We start from the raw sequence: 24,235 nt of genomic DNA, 5'->3' as shown, positions 1-24,235 counted from the left end.
GCGCACATCCAGGTGATGCCACTGGCGCTCCTGCGGATGAGAAGGGTTGGGGCAAAAGTCCGGAAGGACGAGCTCCTGAGCCCTATGAAACAGCGTGTTGACTTTCGGTAGAAAGGCTGGGTCCAAACGGAGAACGACTCTGTTGGGATGGAATATACATAAATCCGTGCGAACTGACAATGCCACCAATTCAGAAACCCGCCTGGCTGATGTAATAGCCACCAAGAACACGGTCTTAAGAGTCAGTAGTCGAAGACTGATGGAAGTAATAGGTTCGAATGGAGAAGCCATAAGCGCTCTGAGTACTAAAGTCAAGTCCCAGGTAGGGTAGCGGTGCACAGTCGGAGGCCGGATGTTGGCTGCTCCTTTCAGGAAAGCCTTGACTTGCGAATGTTGGGACAAGGAACATCCCTGACCTCCCCCAATCACCGAGGCAAGGGCCGTGACCTGCCTGCGGAGCGTATTGGGTGCCAAACCTTTGGTAAGTCCAGATTGCAGGAAGTCCAACACTCAGGGCACCGAATCTTGGAGAGGGTCAGTCCCAGACCGACGGCACCACCTGCAGAAGGCTTGCCAAGTAGCCTCGTAAATTCGAGTGGTGGAAGGGCGACGGACCGCTTGAATTGTGTTGATGACCTCGCTGGAATAATGAAGGTCAGTCAGAATAGCCCGCTCACGTGCAACATGGCTAATTGCAGCAACTGGGGGTTCGGATGCACGAGGGCCCCCTGGTTGAGCCGGATCTGATCGTCTGGAATCCTCCACGGATGTGAGATTGACAGGTGCACCAGGTCGGCATACCAGGTCCGCCGGGGCCACATCGGAGCCACTAAGAGAACCTCCGCTTGTTCCGACAGTATCTTCTGGATGACCGCCGGAATCACTGGTAGAGGCGGGAAGGCGTAGAGGAGGCTGGCCGGCCACGGGCTGCGCAAGGCATCAGCTCCCTCCACCCCGGGAGTCACGTACCTGGAGTAAAACCAGGGCATTGTGGGGCTGCGCAAAAAAGTCCACTGACGGATGGCCGAATCGGCGGGATAGCTGCTGGAAGAGGTCGGGGTGGAGCTGCCACTCCACATGGTCCACTGTGGCTCTGCTCAGCCAATCTGCCTGGACGTTGGAGTCACCCGAAATGTGTTCCGCCTGAAGGGACAGCAGTCTGGACTCCGACCAATGTTGCAATTTCTCTGCCTCCAGCATGAGGGCCCTGGAATGCGTGCCCCCTTGGCGGTTGACATGTGCCTTGGCGGCCATATTGTCAGTCAAGATGAGAACATGCTTGTGAGTCACAATGTCCTGGAATTCTCGCAGGGCCAGTCGGATGGCCCATAACTCTAGCCAATTGATGCTGTTGGACAGCTCCCGATCCAACCAACGACCCTGCGCCACCCGATCCAGGGCATGGCCGCCCCATCCAAACAGGCTGGCATCCGTCGTAACCTGGATGCGTTCTGGCTCCTTGAACGGGCACCCCTTGAGAAGCTTGGAGGACGCCCACCACCGGAGTGATCTGAGGGGCTTGGGCAGAAGACGGACCTTGAGTTGGGAATGACTGGTGTGGGACCTCTGATAGGGAAGCAGGAACCATTGGAGTGGTCGTGCGTGAAACCTGGCCCAGGGAACGATGTTGATGCAAGAAATCATCTTCCCTAACAGCTGAGAGAGTAGGGCCAGGGGCACAAGCCGCAAGGCTGACACCTGAGATGCCAGCCGTTGGATGCTCTGTTGCTTCTCCAGAGACAGGAAAACTTAGCAGGTAACAGAGTTGATGACGGTCCCTAAGTGAAGCAGCGAAGTATTTGGCTGCAGGTGGCTCTTGGGAAGATTCAACACGAATCCATGCCTCCGCAGGGAGTCCATTGTTACTTGAAGATACCATAGGGCCTGCTCCCGGGATGGCAACAGGACCAAGATGTCGCCTAAATAACAATTCACTCTCATCGGTACCGAGCAAAGTGAGGCCGCCACCACTGCAAGGAGCTTGGTAAAGGTGTGAGGGGCCGATGAAAGACCGAAAGGCAAGGCCCGCAAAATGGAAGCACAGAAAACGGCGGTGTGCCGGATGGATGGGCACATGGAGGTACGCCTCCTTGATATCGACTGATGTCATCATGTCGCCTTGGCGGATGGATGCCAGGATGCTCTTTAAGGACTGCATCTTGAACTTCTGATACTTGATGTACCAATTGAGTCTTTTCAGATCTAGAATGGCTCGCCATCTTCCTGAGTTTTTGGGCACCAGAAATAGAATGGAGTAAAACCCTAGGCCTTCCTGCCCTGCAGGAACCTCTTCTATGGCATTTATGGAGATGAGATCATGTATTTCGGCGTCCATGAGGCGCCGCTTTACCGAGCATGTGGGCATGGGGCACCTGATGAACCGTCTTGGGGGAAAGGAGAGAAATTCCAGAATGAGGCCCAGCCTCACAACCTGAAGGGCCCAGGCGTCGGATGTGGTTTCTACCCATTGATGAGCGAAAGGCAGAAGACACCCGCCCATTTTCTCCTCCCTTTGAGAGTCACCGATACCTCCGAAAGGACCGGTTCCCCGAGCCACGAAAAGATCTACTGTTGTGGGATTGTGCCTGGTGTTGTTGGCGCTCCCTATCTCTGCCCCCCCACAGTCCTGGCTGTGGTCCTGCGACTGGTGGAAACCCCTGTTGTAATGGGGAATGAAAGGGGCCGCTGTGTAACCAGAGTAGCCTCCCCGAAAGGACTGGCGTCTGTTATATGGTTGATGCCTTCTGTTATTACGCCCCCCCCCCCCGAGGAGGGAAGAACCTTGCGTTTGTCCCTGGTTTCTATGAGTATGGGGTCGAGAACGGATCCAAATAAGGCCCCATCCTTGAAGGGTGTGGAGGCCAGGCACCATTTAGACTTAATGTCAGCCTGCCAATGGCGGAGCCACAAGAGGCGACGAGATGCCACATTGGACACCACAGCGCGAGAAGCGAATTTGGCAGCATTGAGCATGGTATCCGCCGAAAACTCTAGGGCAGCCATAATTTTAGTAACGTCCTGGTGAAGGCGAACCTCATCAGGGGCCAATCTCTCCTGCAACTGCTTAAGCCAGAGCACAGAAGTTCTATTAAAGAACGATGCCTCAGTAGCAGCACGTAAGGCCCAGGCCGCAGCCTGGTGGGTATTACGAATAACTGTCTCCACTTTGCGGTCCTCTGCCTTCAGACCCTCAGAAATCTCAGATGGAATCAGAGCAGGGGAAGCTAGGGCCGCTACTGGCGGATGCACAGTTGGGAATTGTAAAATGCCTTCCAAGTCAGGGGTGGAAGTGTACAGCTTCCTGTCCCTGTTGCTGGGCGGGTTAACCGCAGTTGGCTGGTCCCATTGTTTTTGAATGAGATCCATGAAAAGTTTTGGGGAAGGAATCACTTCCTGCAATGAAACTGGTTCAGCAAAGAGGCGCTCAGTAGTGTCAAGGCCTACAGCCGAACTGTCCTTGGCAGCTACCTCTCCCATATGAGTAGTGGCCTTAGCTTTAAACAATAAGGATTTGAATAGAGTAGGTTTAAACAGGCTAGAAGAATTAGGCTGATCAAAGATCAGGCCCTCATCATCAGAGAACTCCCTATCTATCAACTCCCCTTCCTCCACCAAGGCCAAATCCTCACTATAAGTAGAAGGGGGAAGAGAAGAAGAAGGCCCTGCCTGCAGATCAGGAAGATCTATATGTGGAGCCGGGATAGGAGGCCCATCTTGGGAACTAACAATCACCGGGGCCTGGTTCCTTCGAAGCAGCTCAGCATCCACCCCCCTGGATATGGCTGCAGAGATCATCTGGTAAAGGTCTGGGGATAGGCCCAGGTCACAGCCTTCCATAGGCCTTAGGCCTGCAGCAGTGGGAGTAAATGTAGCAGAAGGCCCAGCACGTGGCATTAGGTAGGCCGCAGCAGCCTGGGCCTCGGGCAATACTGAGGGGGGTTGGATCCCCACCCCCCCTGCCCCAGTTTCAGAAATAGCAGGGAGAGATCGATCCGGGGACCAGGCCTGGTGCCCTGCTGGCTGCGGAGCTGGCGAAACGCGCTGAGGCAATAGCGCGGGAGGGGAACTCCTATCCTCCCCAGAGGTCTTAGAAGCTGACTTGGTCTTATCCTTCTTTTTATGGCCCTTATCAGGGGCCCCGGAGGCCTCCCTGGGCTCTGGCTGGTGGCTCTAGAGGCGGCTCTGCCAGGCCTTGAACTAACCCCCGCTTGGGCAGTACCCTGGTTATCATTAGAGGGCTCAACTGTACCTCCCAGAGAAGAATGATCAGCCATTGTAATGATTAGATGCGAAAAGACTCAAAAGGCACAAGGCACAGCGTTCACTTGCAAAGAGAAAGGACCGCGTGGTCAGCAAGAGCGGCAATGCAACGAACTTCTCTCCAAGGCAAACAAAACTGAAGTGAGTGAAGTGGGAGGGCCGATGAGTCAGCAAACCTCTTTTAAGCGCGAGGAAAGGCAACGCCCGATCCCTATAGTGCCTGCGCTCCGAACGGCTCTAAAATGGCGACCGCAATTCAGGCGCCAAATTTAAAATTCAGCAGTGAGCGAAAATGCCGCCCTCAACTCCCACAACGGGAATCAGCTCAGCGACGGCACACTCCCAGGATGGCCAACGGTCCAGCGGTGGGTCAAACCGTGCCGCGCACGGCGGGTGGTTCCCAGCGGCAGAAGAACGAGCCGAGCCGCGCCGCGAACAGCGGCCGTTTTGCTGGCTCCCGATGCGGCAGTCTCCCCAGCTACAAGGTCGGCGGAAGCCTTAAATCACACGCTGCGATTACGAGCCCCCAAGCCCCAAACAGCAAAAAAAGTGCTTGCCACCAAGTGCCTCGCAAAGGCTCCAATAGCCTGCAGCTAAAACTTCAGAGCCAACAGCAACAAAGGCAATGCAAATACCTGATCGAGGCAACGAGCCATAAAAGGATTGGGCAGGCAGCGAACTGCCGCCACTCCCTTCGCCACACTTAAACTTCCACAAATCCAAGAAAAACATTGAAAGGAAATCCAAGATGAAGTATAAATTTGTCTCATTAGTCTGGAGAAGAATTGGTATACGTCTCTTTCGGCTGGACTGAGTTTAAAAACTGACCCATCCAGTCAGAGGAGGCGTGGTCACCAATTTACATAGCTCAGTCTCTAGGCTAATGGACAAAGTTAACCCATGCTTGGGTTCCCCAAGCAGCACACAGGAGAATGGCAGCGCTCACTGAAACCAATGATCTGGATGTTCTTTGGTGCAATCTGAGGGGGCAGCAAACTGGCTGTCATTCTGTGGTCACCATGCCATGCAGATGATGCTGTGTGAGCTTTAGCCATGTGTGTATCTGTAGCTCCTCTAAGGGCTAGTCAAAGAAGGCTCTTCATAGCTTTCTCCGTATATTGAAAAGCTTGGAGAGGTTCCTAAATAGGTGTTGTTGCAACTTTTCCTTAGAAGTAAGGGGATAATGTAGCTTCCTAAAATAAATATGGGAAGCTCCTTTATTTGAAGCTTTATTCAAAGCTTTATATCCTTTGAAGCTTGCAACCTAGATTATCCTAGGAAGGAATATAATGATAAATTGTAAAGTATAAGAACATTTTGTTGACAACAAATATCTAAATAATTAAAGGACTTGTCTTTCTAATAATAATCCCCAGCTGTGAAAGCTGGAACCTAAAAAAAAAAAATGAAAAGAAGACAGTTACTTTTAAACTATAGATTTTGATATGTTAATAAAAACACTATGAGCTGTAAATAGAACCAATGAATTACATCTGGGCAGATAAAGGCTTACTAAATGATGTGCATGCAACACAAGTATATGATGGGCCAGAAAATAATGATTATGCTTAGCAAGATTGAGGTACATATAAGAAGAAAACAAGATACAGGGGATTAAGGAGATCAAAGAGATTACCAAAATGTCCTTGGATTAATTTTATTACTGAAGAAAGGGAACCACAGTGGGCATTTGTCCATATAGTTGCTACAAAATGAACCTGCTCTATGTTAAGTAGCTATACTATCTAGTCACAAGGCATACAAGATATATATATATATGATTTTTTACAACCCCTGGTAAGCCCCAATTATGGGAGGAAGCTAACTGCTTCCATCATCTGTCTATCGGCTCGTCACAAGAGTCCATCACGACAGAAACCCAATATTTTTACTGTTGCCTTTGTTATATTTGTGTTTTTTTTAATTTGTGCTGATAAATAAATAAAGGGAGACTAGTATAGATCTATTTCAAGCTATTTAGCTCTCATCAGCTAGCCATACCCTTACTGGGATTTGAACCTGGGCTATATTACATCCTAGGCAAAAAAAAAACAAAAACAAATATAACAAAGGCAACAGTAAAAATATTGGGTTTCTGTCGTGATGGACTCTTGTGACGAGCCGATTGACAGATGATGGAAGCAGTTAGCTTCCTCCCATAATTGGGGCTTACCAGGGGTTGTAAAAAATCTAATAGATACCTTTCACCCTGGCTTCGCTGACAACGGGTAAGAGCCTGTGGCCTAATGGCTAAGAAGTTTGCCTAGGATGTAATATAGCCCAGGTTCAAATCCCAGTAAGGGTATGGCTAGCTGATGAGAGCTAAATAGCTTGAAATAGATCTATACTAGTCTCCCTTTATTTATTTATCAGCACAAATAAAAACAAACAAACAAACATACATATATATATATACATACATACATACATACATACATACACACACACACATATACATATACATATATTCATTATATATAGTTTTCTTGATGTACATTGATCAAGTAATTGTACATTGATCAATATTTAATGAATTTAGCTTAATTCAGGATGGTTCATTTCTTTTTAGATTTTTCAAATACTGGAACAATCCCAGGAAAAAGAAATTCTATAAAATTACAATTAAAAAAACCTGGACATTTTGATAAAAATATGAGGGCATATTTTTCAAATGGTCTAGGACCGTAATGGCGAACCTATGGCATGAATGCCAAAGGTGGCACACAGCAGTCTGTGGGCACACGAGTCGTTTCCCCAATTCAGCTCTGTGTGCATGTGTACACACCTCCCACTGGCTAGCTGGTCATTGGGTCTCTGATGCATATGTGCGGGGAGCAGGATGTACGCAGGGAGTTGCATGTCCATCCGCAGCAGGGGGGGGGTGCAAGGTGCATATGGGGGACCATGTGTGCATGCGTGGAGCACATGTGTGCATGCACAGGGGCTATATGTGCAGGGTGCATACCTGGGGACCTCGCGCACTTTGGGCACTCGGTCTGGAAAAGGTTAGCCATCACTGATCTAGGGCATTTTTTGGAACTGCTTTCTTAAATATACGTGCTTTAAAAAAAAAATTACGCAACACTTCATTCTGAAACTGTGTAACACTAATAATGCAAGTTATATTTACTTGTACTAGTTTTTTAAAGCAACTAATAGCTTACAAACCTACATTTTTGTGTTTTTGTTTTTGTTTCTATGATTCCTGGATCTCACAGACAAATTTGAGTAATGAATAAATTTGTAGTAGTAGCCAAAGAAAATCAGTTATATACTTACTTACCCAAACCTTGCCCTGCTGGTGAAACTCGACCATCTGCTGTCCGGACAAGATGTGTGATCTTGCTTTTCCTTGCTTTTCTCTTCTGACTTCCAACCAAAGGTTCTTGTATTATCACAGACTCTGGAATATTTAGAAGAAAATTAGACCTGTTCTTTTTCTATAGCATCTCATTGGTGCTAAAATAAGGTTGCAATGGAGAGGTTACTTGACTGTTAGCAAAATATTCTACACAGATCTTTTAAGAAATTCTAAATAAATGTAAGAAGCCAAGGAGAAATTTACCTAGAATCAATAAGGGTTAAGTGAGTCACTACAGTATTTAGTTATTTCATTGAGTCAAAGTTTTTATCTGCACATTGGAACTGGGGAGGGGTCCTTTATTAGCAATGCTTTTGTTCAATAACAGTGATGGTGAACCTTTTTTGGCTCGCGTGCCAAAAGTGGGGGGAGTGTAGGTCGTGTGTGGGCATGCCACACCCATAATGCAATGCGCACGACCCCAGCACACATGCGTGGATGACCAGCACTCCCCTACATTTTTGGCATGCTTTCCCCCCCTCCCCAGGCTCCAGAGGTTTTATAGAAGCCCAGGGAGGGTGAAAACAGCCTCCTCCACCCTCCCTGGAGGCTTCAGGAGCTTCCCTGAAGCCTCCAGAGAGCAAAAAACCAGCCCCACGGGCAAACTGGAAGTTCAGAAATGGAGCCTTCAGGGACCTTCAGGAGGCTTCCCTGAAGGCTCCAGAGGATGAAAACTGGCCCTACAGACAAACCGGAAGTGACTTCCGGTTTTCTCGTAGGGTTGTTTCTAGTCCTCTGGAGCCTTCAGGGGCCTTCCCTGAAGGCTCTGGAGGGCAAAAAACGATCCTACGAGAAAACTGGAAGTCACCTCCAGTTTGTCCATAGGGCTGTTTTTCATCCTCCGGAGCCTTCAGGGACCTTCAGGAGGCTTCCCTGAAGGCTCCAGAGGATGAAAAACGGCCCTATTGACAAACCGGAAATGACTTCAAGGAAGCCTCCGGAGAGGGAAAAACGGCCTCAAAAGAAGGCTGAAGTCAGCTGGCCAGCATGCGCATGCACGCTAGCCAGCTGACAGGGAAATGCCTCGGGTTCCCTGACAAATGGCTCCATGTGCCATAAGTTCGCCATCACGGTTCTATAACATTTTTGATAATTTTTTAAGATACAAGTAATCTTCTATTTATGACTTTGTTTAGTGACATCTAAAGTTTTGATGACAGTGAAAAAAGTGACTTATAAACAGTCCTCTCACTGGTAATGTGCGACCTTCCCAGAAGGCATGTGACAAGGAAATTCAATGGAGGAAGTCACTTACAGATTAGTGTAATAATTGTGGTGATTTGGTTAGCAACAAAAAAAAAAGTAATAAAATCGGGCATGACTCAATAAACTGTCATATTGCTTAGCGATTACAATTGTGATTGTAAGAAAAAGACTCATAGGAACAATATTTCAAATGTTGACTATTTCATCCCATAAAAAACAAATAAAATTAACTTAATCTCAACTACATTGCCACTTTAATATAATTCAAGTTGAATTGTTTACTAATATGTTTTATTTTCAGTATTTTTCATGAGTTTCTCTACTTAAATAACATAAAATAACTGTTTTCCTCTCTGAGAATGCTTTCAATTACACTTGCAGAGAAGAAAACTCATTTATAGAAGTAAATTAGCTGTGGTGCAGCTTGCAGAGAAAAAACCTCATAATTATAGAAGTAACTTAGCTGTGGTGACATAGCTTGATCACAGTAAAGTGCTGTAACATATTAAATATCATATGAAGCAATGTATTTAATACTGAAGCAACATTAAAAATAGCTTAGTTAATCAATTTGTTTACAATCTTCTCCATTTTGTATATAAACAAGATTCTAGATATATATGAGAAAAGGAGTGAAAGAATATAGTTTCTAGTTGAGAAAGTGACGGGCCCAAGGTTTCCCCATTGCTTCATGCCCAAGACAGGACTAGAGCTTAGTCTCCTGGTTTCTAGCCTAATGCCTTAACCACGCCACCAAACTGTCCATCTGAAAAGTATCAGTAATGAATTATAAAACAGAAATATATTACACAAGCCATGGATTCTAGATTTGTCTTTTCTAGCCCTTTGAAATGCCAGTGGAAAAACAGACGAGTGCAAAAATGCACATTCCTTCATTTATCTTCATGCATAAAAGAAGAATAGAACTTCTGACCTAAAATGTGGCTTCAAGTGAGTTTGCATTGCTGTAAGAGCTTACCTTTGTTAGATTTTGTTTGGTCTATAGCATAACTGCCAACTTTCTTCTTTTTTCTTGGTAGAGAGGCATTTTTACGATCAAATGTGATTGGACTGTATTGAGGAAGGCTGTTGAACTTCTTCTCAAATTCTTCTTCCAGCTTTGCTAAACTAAAGATGTGAAAGCAGAAAATCAAACAGATTAAAATAACATAGATTTTAATATACTATAAGGATATTGAATAAAATAGGGGAGATGGTCCAGCCTTAGGGCCCAAGTGCTGGAGTCCTCCAGAACTTGAATTTTCTTTCCTCCACACTGTCTGAAACCATCCACTCATGAAAAAGCAGAACTATTAAAGAAGAGTAATTCCCATCTCTCATTGGCAATCCAGAAGCATACTATTTTAATAGTATAGAAGGTGACTAAAAGATCTAGCAGGGCCAGTATGGTTTCATTCCCTTAGCCATGTATAGGTAACCAATATGGTAACCCATCCATCAAGCAATATTATAATTTGCTTCTATTCAGGGCAGTTTTGCATGTGTAGGCTGCACACAAATGATTTCCCATGTCTTGTACTTTTAAAGTAAGTACCAATATACTTGCGGATAAGCCTATCTGCGGATAAGCTGATCCTTGAGTTTTTAATCAAAATGTCATGAAAAAGGTATCTTGGATTAGCCTCAAAATTTTATTTTTATTTATTTTAATTTTAATTTGTGATAAGTCAAATAATTATTATAATTATTTCATAAATACCTGTGAGTGGCATATTTTTCATGGCATTTTAGTTTTAAAAAATCAAAGATCAACTTATCAGTGAGTCAATAAGGGTATTTTATTTGCAGATAAGCCCATCTGGAGATAAGTAAAATATCCCTGAGGCATGTTTGGGGATATATTTGAGCACCTAACATTCTTGACTTATCCATAAGTATATAGGGTATACATGTATGTTGCTGAAAAAGGTTCACTATCGTTTGACTTCAAATCTAAATTTTGTACATTTTGCAAACCTAAAATTTGCAAATGAAAGGAATCATGATCCAGATATAGGCTGATTTTCCCAAAAGTCTTTCATATGTAACGTTAGCAATGTAATTAGATTTCTCATTAACTGCTATGCTAATTGTATAATATTCAAAGTTCAACATGTAATTTAATTTAAGACAACTGAATCAATTGGTTTATGCATGCATGCATGCATGCATATATGTATGTGTATGTGTGTGTTTATACCCTTGTTTGTTACTATCTGTATCTCTCCTTTTGAAATTGAAAAAGAAACTGACAAAAGTACATGACAAAAAGTGAGCAAGATATTTGTTCAACAAGGCATTTCATTTCTAATCAATACCAAACTATTTTGAAAGTAACATACCCTTACATATTTATTATATCACTTACCCCAAAACAATGTCTTCCTTTGGCTTACTTCTTTTTAACTTTTTGTTCCCACTTGTCCCACTTAAGGAAAATGCCCAAGTTTCTTCATTCCAGCATCCTTCCTGATCAGAGTTGCCACCTTTTCCTGAGCTTCGTTTTCCTAAGAAAGTGAGTAGGAACAAGAAAAGCTGCGTGGAGATTACTGGGAAACTTTATAACAGTGACACACTAGAAACATAATATATTGCTTTTTGCTAAGTAGGATGACTGATGCATCTCACTAGGTATTCATTAACACTCCTAGGACTCGGAAAAGCATTACATCATCATTTTAATATGACAATTTCTAAGCATGTCCCCATGAATTGATATGTAGTATAATCTAATGGTAATTAATAAATATGAATCTAGAAATAAGGAATGAAAGAGGAAAATAATCTGCTTAAAATAACAAATACATCAATAGCAATCATTGTTTAATAATTCATACTGTTAGCATTTTACAGCTTTCATATAAAGTTTTACGAAGCAACCCAATATCTACTATGCTTTAGGCTAAAAATGGAAATGTTTTTTAAAAACCTGCACATATTCTTAAGAACTCCAGAGATTCCCATAAACAAATATACAAAGGGAAATTGAGTATTAACACAGACACTCTCCTCTCTATGTATTGAAAATGATAAACTAGTAGTTTATAATTGGATAAAAAATATTTTCATGTCATAGCAAATGGTCAGCAGGATTTGTTCAGATTCCAGTTGCTTGAAGCTAAGAGCTGATTAATCTCTAGGTGAAAAACTACGTTAGAATCCTATAAATCTACAGTAAAAAAAATGAAGTAGAACTGTAAGCAATGGAGAGATAAATGCATTCTTAGAAGATTTTTGCATGTTCTATAAATCTAGTAAAATGGTTGTGGATGTAGTTGTTTTTAATTAGTACAATGTTCAGCCTAAATGAGCAATCATTTACATAATAGTAAATGGTTTTGGGGGATGTACAGCTGTAGTATGAAATAATCTTTTATAATTAAGATGTAGAAATGTGGAAAGAGGATTTGGGATGTGAATTAAGAACAGTCCTCTGAAGTACCAATTATTCATTATGGTATGAAGGTTAGCTACATTCAAAGTATGTGGGGAAGGTTAGGATAGACTGCCCAATATTATCAATGACATAAAATGGCTTTAGATGCTGCTGTAAAAGATACAGACCTATTGTGTACAACAATGCACCTAAAATACCAATTTTTAAAGTTAGACTTTAAATATCACCAAGGTGATTTAATATTTTGAAAATATGGCTTATCATTGTTTGATGTCTTAGTTTGAACTTGCTAGCCTCTCCTTTTTGTCCCATGTGAAAAAAGCCTTTGCATTGCATTTGAACCACATGGAACATTAAAAGTGTTATAAATAAGTAATTTAAAACATGGAGAGAAGATATGCAGCCATTTGCTATTATCACTGGCACATATTCTAGAAATAAGCTCACTGAAAGCAAACTTATTGTCAAAGATTAGAACGAATTATATTCAATTTACTTTGAATAATGAAACATAAAAACACAATTAATTATATTTTGTGGGTTTTAAAATTTTGAGATGGACATATTAAAAGCTAAATACCTCTATCAACATTGGAACGCAGAGATGTAAGCATGCCTTCTGATACCAGAGTTTTGTACAGTGCACCTTTGCAAGCTCTTTCAGATTTTCTCGAGCCACAAATTTCTGCTTTTTTATTACAGTCATTGTCCTCAATTTTTACTTGATCTGGTAAACTCTGTGATATTATGTCCTCTGTTGGGGTTAGAATATCTGTTGTTGTGTTTTCAGGTACTTCACAGGGTACAATCTTGTTATCTTTAATGCTAAAAAAATCAGGAGGCTTTGATTCTTTGGTGGTCTCTAAACATTTTTCTTTCAGTGCTTTTTTTTCTTTTGACTTTACTTTCTTCTTTGGTGACTTTGTGTCCAAAATATTGCCCTTCATTGCAGAAGAAAGGCAAATTTTCTTATGGGACATTTCTGTAAGTCTCTCTGTCCCCCAGTCCCCTTTTGCAACTGCTTCAATAGTATAAATGACACTCTCAATATCTGATTCGGAAGACTGCCTTTTTTTGCAAGTCTTTTTAGGAGTACATTTCTCAAGTCCTTGTCGGTCCATTTTATTTTTCTTCTTCTTTTTCTTCAGTTTTTCTGGTTTGTTTAATCCTAAAGTGCTGATGTCAGCTACTGATGTCAGCTCATGGGAACAGCATGCAGGAACTTTTGCTGTTGCACTGTCATGTCCAACTAATGTAATGCTGTTCAAAGCTGGATCTGAAATATGTATACACCTTGTTACCTCTTCGAAAACCCCAGCCTTTGTCTTTTCTTGTTCTTGTCTCTTCATTTTCTGAGCTTTTTCGGTTTTTACTTTTGCTTTCTCCAAAACTTCAACTTTCATCTGTTCAGATGCTTCCAGTGTTTTGACAATCCTGGCTGTTTCAGGTTTTGCTTTCCCAGGTTCTCTCACTTTTACTTCCTCTGATGCAAGGCACATCTGAAACAAACTCCAATATTAATTCTCCTTTATTATGGAATGTTAAAGATTGTATAACAGTTCTACAAATTACTCTAGCATTTTAGTAGCAGTGGATTCTGTATTTCCTATACTATATACCATAGAAGATAAATCTAACAAAAACATTTTTGTGTCTTCATGGTGACTGTTTTGAAAGTTGGGAATATATAAATAGTATACAAATACTTTGGAACAAGTATGTATTAGACTAATAAATTAACTGTCTACAATGGTAAACACATTACATTCAATTATGTACTCTTACCGTAGCAACCTGGTAGTAAAATCATTGAAAGGCATGGGAAAAAATGCTGCTTATTTCAATTTCAATTAAGCTGTATGAGTTCTCAAAAAACAAACAAACATTCAAATCTAATTTCATTAGCTCTTGAGTACTTGTATAGCACCTTTTAATTTCTGTACTGTATACAATGGAACCTAATGTAAGAGGTTTTAAATAACAGCTGTACCTCAGGAACAGATCCAACATGTCAGTTTTAGACTCAGTTTCATCTACAAAGTTGTTGCTATTAAAACAATTCCAAAGAATATATATATCTAAAACGTGTAATAATAATGTATTGGTGTAAAGCTAATAAAATGGCAATTATAGCTTTGCTGACATTCTTTCAGAGTTTCATATTAAAAAAGCTTTTATAGAAGCATAAAATTCTTAATTTAATAAATTTCTTGCCGTTTGAATTTGTCAGCATGCTGCATTTGCCTCAAAGTTGGTAGGATGTAAAAAGGATTGTGCTGACTTGTGAGATTCTGTCTCTGTACAGATTCTGTCCTCCATAGAATAACATGAGCATAGCAATAGTAAGTAGCATTTATCTTATATATCACTTCAGTCCTTTACAGCCCCTTCTAAGCAGTTTACATAGTCAGCATATTGCCCCCAACAATCTGGGTTCTCATTTTACAGACCTTGGATGGATGGAAAGCTGAGTCAACTATGCTTGATTTAAAAGTAGGCTCTGGTTTCATTTCTAGCATACTAGCTTAAATTGCCGCATATCTGACACAATGATGAATACTGAACTGAAATTAATCTATCAAAGACAAAGTTTCCAGTGTTTAATAAGGAAATTGAAGAGAATGATAACAGGCTATATATGGATGCCAAAAAACTCCAGAGTGTCAATAGTTTTTTTTTTAAGGGCATTAAAAAGGAGGGAATGAATATAAAGCATAACTGACAGTATCAATACATTATCTTTGTTTGATCATGTGGACAGAATGAATGAGAATCAAATATATAAATAATGAGTGGCTCCAGAGAATGGGAAGGACTAAGAAAACTGGAATTGATAAAGAAATTTAAATAGCAAAAGGCAGCTCTTACAATTTGTAAGACTAGGTAGTCCTCAACTTACAACCACAATTGAGCCCAAAATTTCTGTTGCTAAGTAAGACATTTGTTAAGTGAATTTTGTCACATTTTACAACATTTCTTGCCAGAGTTATTAAGTGAATCACAGTAGTAGTTAAATGAATCTGGCTTCCCCAATGACTTTGCTTGTTAGAAAGTTACAAAAAGTGATCACATGACTTTGGGACATTGCAACCCTCATAAATATGAGTCAGTTGCCAAGCTTCCAAATTTTGATCATGAGGAATGCTTCAATGGTCATAAGTATGAAAAATGGTCATAGGTCACTTTTTCAGTGCTGTTGTAACTTTGAATGGTCACTAAATGAACTGTTGTAAAACAAAGACTAGCTGTATGGAGAAATAAAGTGAATGGTATTTATTCTAGTTATGTTTCCTTTTTATTTTTATCTCATGTCTTTTAAATAGTTTGGTTTCATTATTATTTTATTATGTTTGTGTTTTGCATAACACTGCTTTTTCTTAAGAACACAATGTAGATGTTTATATTGTATATATGTAATAAATTTCTTGCATAGGAGTTAGACTGCTTGCCAATATTTTATTACAAAATGCAGTATTTTATTGCAAATTGTGTGCACTGAATTTACACATAGAGGCTATTGTATAATTTGTAAGGGACGTGATACCAGACATATACTTAATAGTGTTTGTTTCATTAAAAATGACAAAGAACTGAACCCTCTGGATACCAAGTCAATTAAGGTCTTACCTCTAAAAATGTTTCAAAAAGAAAAGAATGATAGTTTAAATGTTTTACATACACTCAAATGTTTGTACAGTGTATTGCTCAAAATATGTTATAATTCATCTGTCATTTGTTTGCCTTCCCTTGGAAACTTAGAATATTGTTCCTGAAACTGCTTTTTCTTTCATTTTTGTTTTTAAAAGTTGCACGCATTAAAATAATAGTAAAAGTATATTATACATGTTGTCTGAAAAATAATAATTTATTGGCATTTGATGGTTTTCAGTGCAAATATATAGATATGTCCCATATACCAAAACACATATATGAAATTTCAATGAATTATATATTTATGTTCACGTTTGACTGTGCCTAAAATCTTACATTGCAACTCTCAAAGAAAGTTCTTTACAATTATTTTCTTTTCCCTTTCTGACCAAATCATGAAATGTACATTTGAGGGAATTAATTCAATATAGAAAACAATAATTTACCCCTATTTGTTTGCTATCTTTATTGAGAGCTGTAAATCACCAACTGTGAAAAAAAGACAATGATAGAGGGCAAGGCATATAGTTTAAACAATAAGGTATCTTCAGAAAGTAATTTATTCTTGATTAATTATTACCTCTGAGACACTGACAGGCTTGAGAATGGTAAGGTGAGGCAGAGATCATGTAGCTACAGCTTTAAGACACTTATCTGTGGAAGCAAGAGTGCTAAAAGGGTATTGTGCTCTTGGCATATTGCTTTGGGACATACTGGGAAAAGGATGCCTTATAGTTTAGTATTTGGATGGATTTAAGAACTACGCTCTCTGAATGAGAAATAGTTTCCATGATTTCTCTTTTATGGTTTGCAACTGGTCAAGGCCCATAAATATCTAGTAATGAGTGGTACAACTTATTCATGCATCATTATATGAACTTCTTCCTTTAAAGATATGAAATGTTTAAAACTATTTAAGAGAACAACTGTATGCACTTTACAATTATGCTCTACCTTAGTAGGCTACTGCTTCTTGAAGCTAACTGTTTGTAACTTCTTGATACTACAGAGACTACATGCCTAATGGTTAGACAAGATAAATCTAGATTCTTGGCATGAACAGTAATTTAGGCTTCTATAAACAACAATGCTAATTATGTCTGTACTATAGCTCTATTTCCTAGAATTTGGCAACCAGCATCATTCAGCTTCTATTTCCCAAATGTACCAGTAGTAATTAAGCCACAGGATTTTAATACTACCTCTGCCAGCTGAAACAATGCTGATGTCCCACACTGTTTCGTTAATTCAGAAGGACCTGAATGGGATGTACTTGATGAGATCTAAAGTAGAAATAAAGAAAGCGAGGGATTGAAGCAGATAATATTACAAAGTCACCGATAAAGTTGCATCTTAAAGGTGAACACTGAATGTCTATGGAAGCTTCAGATTTGACAGCAATATTTGGAATACTGGAGTTCCATAAAAATAAAAAGTATTCTATCAACTAGGTTCAATTTCAATTCAGTTTTGATAGCAAGAATTATACCACTACAAAGGAAATTTAAATTTAAAAGTTATATAACTATACAAATGGAAATTGCAATCATTTTTTTATTCTCATGGTAGTTCATTTAAATTTTATGTACACATAAAATAGATGCAATGAGCTCATGCACTTGAATTCCAAGAGCATCAGCTATTTGCATTTCTCCTCTTCTTTCCTCCTTCTATTTAAAGGAAAAATGACTTTTCTGAGAACTGAAGTGTGTTTAAACCATGCTGTTATAGCCATTGGAATGCCATTGGACCTACTTCTAACAGTGAAAATTAATTACATTTGAAATGGCAATGGAGGTGTAGTTGACTTATTGACCCTATTTTTGAGATTTCATGCTGTACTTAGTATCATTATTATAACTGCTCTTGATACATATCTTGTTTGAGGTACTATTGTCTATATTGCCTTTTAAATCATTTATATTAATTTATTTTATTTGACTATTGTGTGACATTCTGAATTAATATGTTGTGAGGGAAAACATTCTGTAAGGTTATATAAACCAATGAGTGAAAATAAAAGAATAGGAAAATGATTTGGAGGCTCAAGTATGAAAAAGAAGTGTGAATAGAAAAATGGGTTCCAGTGATGTTACATTGTTTTGCAAGTTTTGCAACCGCAACCTCTAAGCAGAACCCCAGACACATAAGTTCCAATAAAACTTTCATGTTTCTAGAAATATAGAACTGAAAATAATACTCTTGTTCTGAAAAGATGGTTTAATTTATATACCGTTTTGTAATGAAAAAAAAATGCAAGTACAATTCTTTAAATATTAATTCAATGTATACTAAGCAAGCCATATTAGAAATTTGATTAGGAATAGAATGTCAATTTAATTATACTCATGGGAGTTTCTCTAAAGGACAGCATATGGGGACAGAGAGTCTTACTGGCCCAAGTAGTTCCCATATTAGGTTCTTTCACGGTCCTTCTTTTACAAGATCAGCCTGTCTTTAATATTTTTTCATATACAGGGGAAACTTGAAATATTAGAATATCATGCAAAAGTTCATTTATTTCAGTAATGCAACTTAAAAGGTGAAACTAATATATGAGATAAGACTCATTACATGCAAAGCAAGATAGTTCAAGCCGTGATTTGTCATAATTGTGATGATTATGGCGTACAGCTCATGAAAACCCCAAATTCACCATCTCAGAAAATTAGAATATTACATGCAATCAATAAAACAAGAATTGTACATAGAACAATATCGGACCCTTGAAAAGTATAAGCATGCATATGTACTCAGTACTTGGTTTGGGCCCCTTTTGCAGCAATTAATGCCTCAATGTGGTGTGGCATAGAAGCTATCAGTCTGTGGCACTGCTGAGGTGTTATGGAAGACCAGGATGCTTCAATAGCGACTGTCAGCTCTTCTGCATTGTTTGGTCTCATGTCTCTCATCTTTCTCGGCAATGCCCCATAGATTTTCTATGGGGTTCAGGTCAGGCGAGTTTGCTGACCAATCAAGCACAGTAATCCTACGGTCATTGAACCAGGTTTTGGTGCTTTTGACAGTGTGGGCAGATGCCAAGTCCTGCTGGAAAATGAAGTCGGCATCCCCATAAAGCTTGTATGCGGAAGGAAGCATGAAGTGCTGCAAAATCTCCTGGTAGACAGCTGCGTTGACCCCGGGCTTATTGAAGCACAGTGGACCAACACCAGCAGATGACATGGCTCCCCAAATCAACACAGACTGTGGAAACTTCACACTGGACTTCAAGCATCTTGCAGTGTGTGCCTCTCCATTCTTCCTCCATACTCTGGGTCCTTGGTTTCCAAATGAGATGCAAAAGTTGCTCTCATCAGAAAAGAGGACTTTGGACTACTGAGCAACAGACCAGGTCTGTTTTTCTTTAGTCCAAGTAAGACGATTCTGACGTTGTTTGTTGTTCAGGAGTGGCTTGACAAGAGGAATACGACATTTGAAGCACATGTCCAGGATCTGTCTGTGTGTGGTGGCTCTTGATGCACTGACTCCAGCCTCAGTCCACTCCTTGTGAAAGTCCCCAACACTTTTGAATGGCCTTTTCCTGACAATCCACTCAAGGCTGTGGTCATCCCTGCTGCTTGTGCACCTTTTTCTTCCACACTTTTCCCTTCCACATAACTTTCTATTAATGTGCTTTGATACAGCACTTCATTTCATTTCATTTATTGGATTTCTATGCTGCCCAATCCCAAAGGACTCCGGGCGGCTTACAGAAATGATTTTTTTTTTAAAAAGGAATTAAAAACAATGGGACACAACAAAGTTAAAAAGGAACACAACAGACACCCAATCAGGAAGGGTCTGGACCTCAATCAAGGGGTCAACAGCCCCAAGCCTACCGGAAAAGCCAGGTTTTAATGGCTTTGCGAAAGGCCATGAGAGTGGGGAGGGCCCGGATCTCTGGGAGCAGCTCATTCCATAGGGCCGGAGCGGCAACGGAGAAGGCCCTACTCCTAGGCGCCGCCAGCCGGCAACACTTTGGGAACATCCAACTTCGTTTGCAATTACCTTTTGAGGCTTTCCCTCCTTATGGAGGGAGTCAATGATGGTTTTCTGCACAACTGTCAGGTCAGCAGTCTTTCCCATGATTGTGATTCTACTGAACCAGACTGCAAGACCATTTAAAGGCTCAGGGACCCTTTGCAGGTGTTATGGCTTAATTAGCTGTTTAAAGTGGGACACTTTGAGCCTAGAATATTCCACCTTTTCACAATATTCTAATTTTCTGAGATTGTGGATTTGGTGTTTTCATGAGCTGTAAGCCATAATTATCGCAATTATGACAAATCACGGCTTGAACTATATTACTTTGCATATAATTAGTCTATCTCATATATCAGTTTCACCTTTTATTTCATTACTGAAATAAATGAACTTTTGCACAATATTCTAATTTTTCGAGTTTCACCTGTAGGCCAGCATTTTCTATCCTTGCAATTCTGTTTTAACTCTAAGTTTCTTTTGTTTGTTTATTTTCATCATATTCATTTTTCCCCAAAAGCAAACTAGAGTTCAGAACCTTTCCTCAGTCTTGCATCCCTCCCTAAATCTCTTGGCTTTCAACATTCAATTCATGCTTTCAGATAAATTCATTTGCCATGTTTATGCATTAATAGACCGTGGCTTAAGCCAGGTATTTTAAATAAACATAACTTTTCCTTAGCAAATTCTAAATTTTCTATACCATTTAAGAAGTGGTGTATGCTTCAAAGTGATGATCAATGTTTTGCAGTTTATGCATATCTATCTACCTTTCATATATTATAGAAAAGACAGATCGGTAAAACTTTTGCTGAAACTATTAATATCTGTCTTCTCTTACTATCTGTAAAAGCATTTTACAAGCAGATTTAACATTCACTGATCTGATATAAAATTGATTTGTGTTCTAAAAATAAGTTACATCACATTAATAATTGGGGTGATCTGTGCTTACATATACAATTCTCAACTGTATCCCTTGGAATATACTTCTGGTGCTTCTTTTGCACAGTTCATAAAATTAATAAAACAAGATTACCTCAGCCAACTGGAAAAGTGCTGATTTTCTATAGTGCTTGATTGGCTCAGGACCCTTCAACTGGAAGTGAAGAGATACATATTTTAAAATAAACAAGAAGGAATTAAGTCCTTTAAGAGAAAACTAACACGTACACGGAAAACCTATTGCTTTTAGGATATTTTATTTTATCCTAAAAGTCACAATTTTACAGTAGACCAAGTGCCTTTTTACATTCAACCTTAACAATGTCTCATTTTTTCCACAGTTCTTCTGAGGCCCCATCAGTAAGTTTCAGCATTTCAAAGTAACTTTGGTTCTCACTTTAAAAATGATGGTAGATACCCAAGATCATATTGTGGAAACTGGCTCATTACTACTTTAGCTTAATTGGAAATTTACAAATGAGCAATTTATGATCTATTCTACAATCAGTTCCTGGTTTCATAAGTCAAACAACCAACTATGCTTTCCTTTTTTCCATCTTTGACATTCTAAAAAGAAACAGATGATTGTGGGGAAGTAAACTTTTCGTTTCCTTAAACAAAAAATTGGTAGTCTCACAATCTAGTGGTCAGCCTTTGATATTTTCATTTCAAAATTGGTTCCAAGATGCTACAATAAATTTGATAAATTGTAAGAATTATTATGCACACTATTAAATGATAAAGAATGAATTAATGAATTTAGAAATTTTTAATCTTAAAATGAGGAAAATATGAAAATAAGAAAAATGTGCAAGAAATATTAAAGTAGGGAAAAGACTGATATAGAAAAATTGTGAAAAAACATGTGAGAATGGAACAAAGTTTTACATATAGCAGAATTAAAGCATATTTCTCAATGATATTTAGAATACTGACTACTGTTTTTGTTTTCTCTGAATTATTAAACATATACAGAATCCATAACTAATAGATACTATATATGTACATACTACAAGTATAATACTATAATATTTCTCAGTAACTTCAAGAAGAGGGAACTACATTTCAACGTATTACTTAAATTTGTTATATCAGATTAGTAATTTACACAAATACTCAAATCAAAAGATAATACCGTAGTCCATGTTTAGTGACAGCCTTATTTGTAACTGATCATTTGCAATTATAAGGATATTGAAAAAATAACTAGGGACTAATCCTAGCATTTACAACCTTTGCTGACGGAAAGCTGATGTAAGATATAAGAAAAGTTGCGGTTTCACTTAATGACTGAGTTGCTGGTCTAAAATGTGTTTGCTAAATAAGGACTACCTGTATTCAAATCAGTGCTAGAATCAATATGTGAAATATCCTTACTATGTGTTCTGCACATTATATTGCATTGTTTTATTATATTGCCAATCCAACCTCCATTTGAGCATTGTGTAACTATCCAATATGTAATTGGGATTAAAACCATATACAACAAAATTTAAAACAACAGCTACATGTTATTTTTATAAAATTGAGAGTTATTTCATCTCTTTTTAAAAAAATAATAATATTGTTTTACCTCTGAGAACTGAAGTAGAGCTGATTCATCACTTTCTTTTGGATTTTCAGGAACAGTTCCCTTTGACAGATTTGAAGAAATCTGATGGAAAGATATTTTTTCAAAATAAACTTTAGGTTATCCGATATCAACTGTTAATTTTTCAAATGACACATAACACAAATGATATTTGTGGGCACAATATAATTGAGCATTATTTATTTATTAATCAAGTATATAAAGCTGCCAATTTCAATGAAAGTGACTGTGTGGCATGTATAATTGAACATATAAAGAATATAAATAAACCATTTTCCAAAGCAAGTAGCATTAAAAAAAAAGAAATTGACATAATATCACAATGCAAATCTTACAAAAAAACCAATATCATAAATAGGCAACTAGGGAATAGTAAAATAGTCTTAAACAGCTTTTTACTAAATCAAAGATTTTAATTGAATATTTGTGTTAGCTGAGTGAAATTATGCATCTCATCTTGCATGTTAACTGTTTAAAAGCATTAGAATAATGGTTAGCAGTTAAAGTACTAGACTAGAAACCAGTTGAGTTCTAGTTTCATCTTAGACATGAAAATTGGGTGGGTGACTTAAGGTCACTCTTCTTTCTCATCCCTACTCACGTCATAGGAGTATTTTTGTAGAGAAAATAGGAAGGGAAAGGAATATTGGATATGATCACTGCCTTGGGTTATTATTATTAATAACTCAAGTTAATATAAAGGTTGGGTTAAAGAACATTTGAAAAAAATAGTTTTTCCAGTCTGAATCCAACACTTTATTTACAAGAAGTAATAACTGCATACTAAACAAGGGTCTCATGGAATTAAATTGTATTACATTAAGGAAATATTTTTCAATAATTATAAACTGTTGCTGTACCACCTAACAAAAAGGGTATTATAAGGAGTTTACCTCAGCAAATTGTAACATTGTTGAGTTTAGACACCCTTCAGTAGAATTAGGGGAATCAGAATGACATGTACTTGAAGAAACCTAAAGTAAACAATATAAGAAGGAAAATTTAAGGATTGAACAAATAATCAAAATTGTTTTCAACAATATATAAGAGCAATACCTTTTTTCTTGGAGATTTACAATATATAGGAAAAAAGGAAAAATAAATGTGTGCATGCAAGAGGGAAGGGAGCGAGACAGAAACAGGGGGGGGGGGAGAGAATAATACCTATCTGAAGAAAAACAATAAAATGCAAGTCATAAAATTATAAGCAAAAAAGACTTGCAGTAGAAATGTTGATTTAACCAAAATTAACAAAGACATTTCAATAATCATGGTAATATATTCCAAACACATAGGACAGCAGAGAAAATGACTATGTTCTTGGCTTTTAAGAAATATATAAAGAATAGAAACTTCTTAAAATAAAAGGAAGATATGAATAAAAAGCAAATGATGAATATAATAAATGTATTTTAAATTAGGATAGGCACAGAGATGAGACTAATTTGAAGAAGAAAAGGGAACTGACAAAAGACAAGGTTCCTGAAATACTAAAAGAATTTTAGAAACAAACAAACAAAAGATCAGAAATAAGTATTCCCAACAAAAATGAGTAGAGGTAATATTAGAGTTCCAATCGCATTCAGGAAGGACTAAATGCAAAGATCTTTCTGATTTTCATATATGAATGTACTAAAGTGTAAACAGTGATTCTCTTCCATCCTACCATAAAACTGAAAGGTGGTTTAGGAATAAAAGTAAATGAACAACAACAATAATCAGACCTTTCATTTTCATTTCATTTATTTATTTCATTTATATTTCATTTTATAATCTAAAGGGTGCAATTTGCACTTAAATTTTTCTGTCACATAACTGCACTGATTATTCATTTTCATCATCA

At 38.8% G+C, this 24,235-nt stretch overlaps 1 protein-coding gene across 24 annotated transcripts in view; it reads right to left on the bottom strand.

Moving 5' to 3' along the window:
- Positions 1-24,235, bottom strand: part of BBX (BBX high mobility group box domain containing) — a 123,211-nt gene that overhangs the window by 15,404 nt on the left and 83,572 nt on the right. For all 24 annotated transcript variants that reach the window (XM_087721406.1, XM_087721427.1, XM_087721415.1 and 21 more), the window contains 8 exons: positions 23,286-23,366; positions 22,375-22,455; positions 20,896-20,955; positions 17,078-17,158; positions 12,805-13,723; positions 11,196-11,334; positions 9,807-9,955; positions 7,544-7,663 (listed from right to left, as the gene is read on the bottom strand). In XM_087721406.1, coding sequence (XP_087577532.1) covers positions 7,544-7,663; positions 9,807-9,955; positions 11,196-11,334; positions 12,805-13,723; positions 17,078-17,158; positions 20,896-20,955; positions 22,375-22,455; positions 23,286-23,366 — 1,630 coding nt within the window. The remainder of the gene's footprint in view (positions 1-7,543; positions 7,664-9,806; positions 9,956-11,195; positions 11,335-12,804; positions 13,724-17,077; positions 17,159-20,895; positions 20,956-22,374; positions 22,456-23,285; positions 23,367-24,235) is intronic.

This window comes from Thamnophis sirtalis, unplaced genomic scaffold (assembly GCF_051295495.1).
Source record: "Thamnophis sirtalis isolate CommonGarterSnake01/CBP01778 unplaced genomic scaffold, rThaSir2_p1.2 scaffold_8, whole genome shotgun sequence".
Taxonomy (NCBI): Eukaryota; Metazoa; Chordata; class Lepidosauria; order Squamata; family Natricidae; genus Thamnophis; species Thamnophis sirtalis.
Note: the sequence above shows the minus strand (reverse complement) of the source record. Positions and strands in the feature narration are given on the sequence as shown.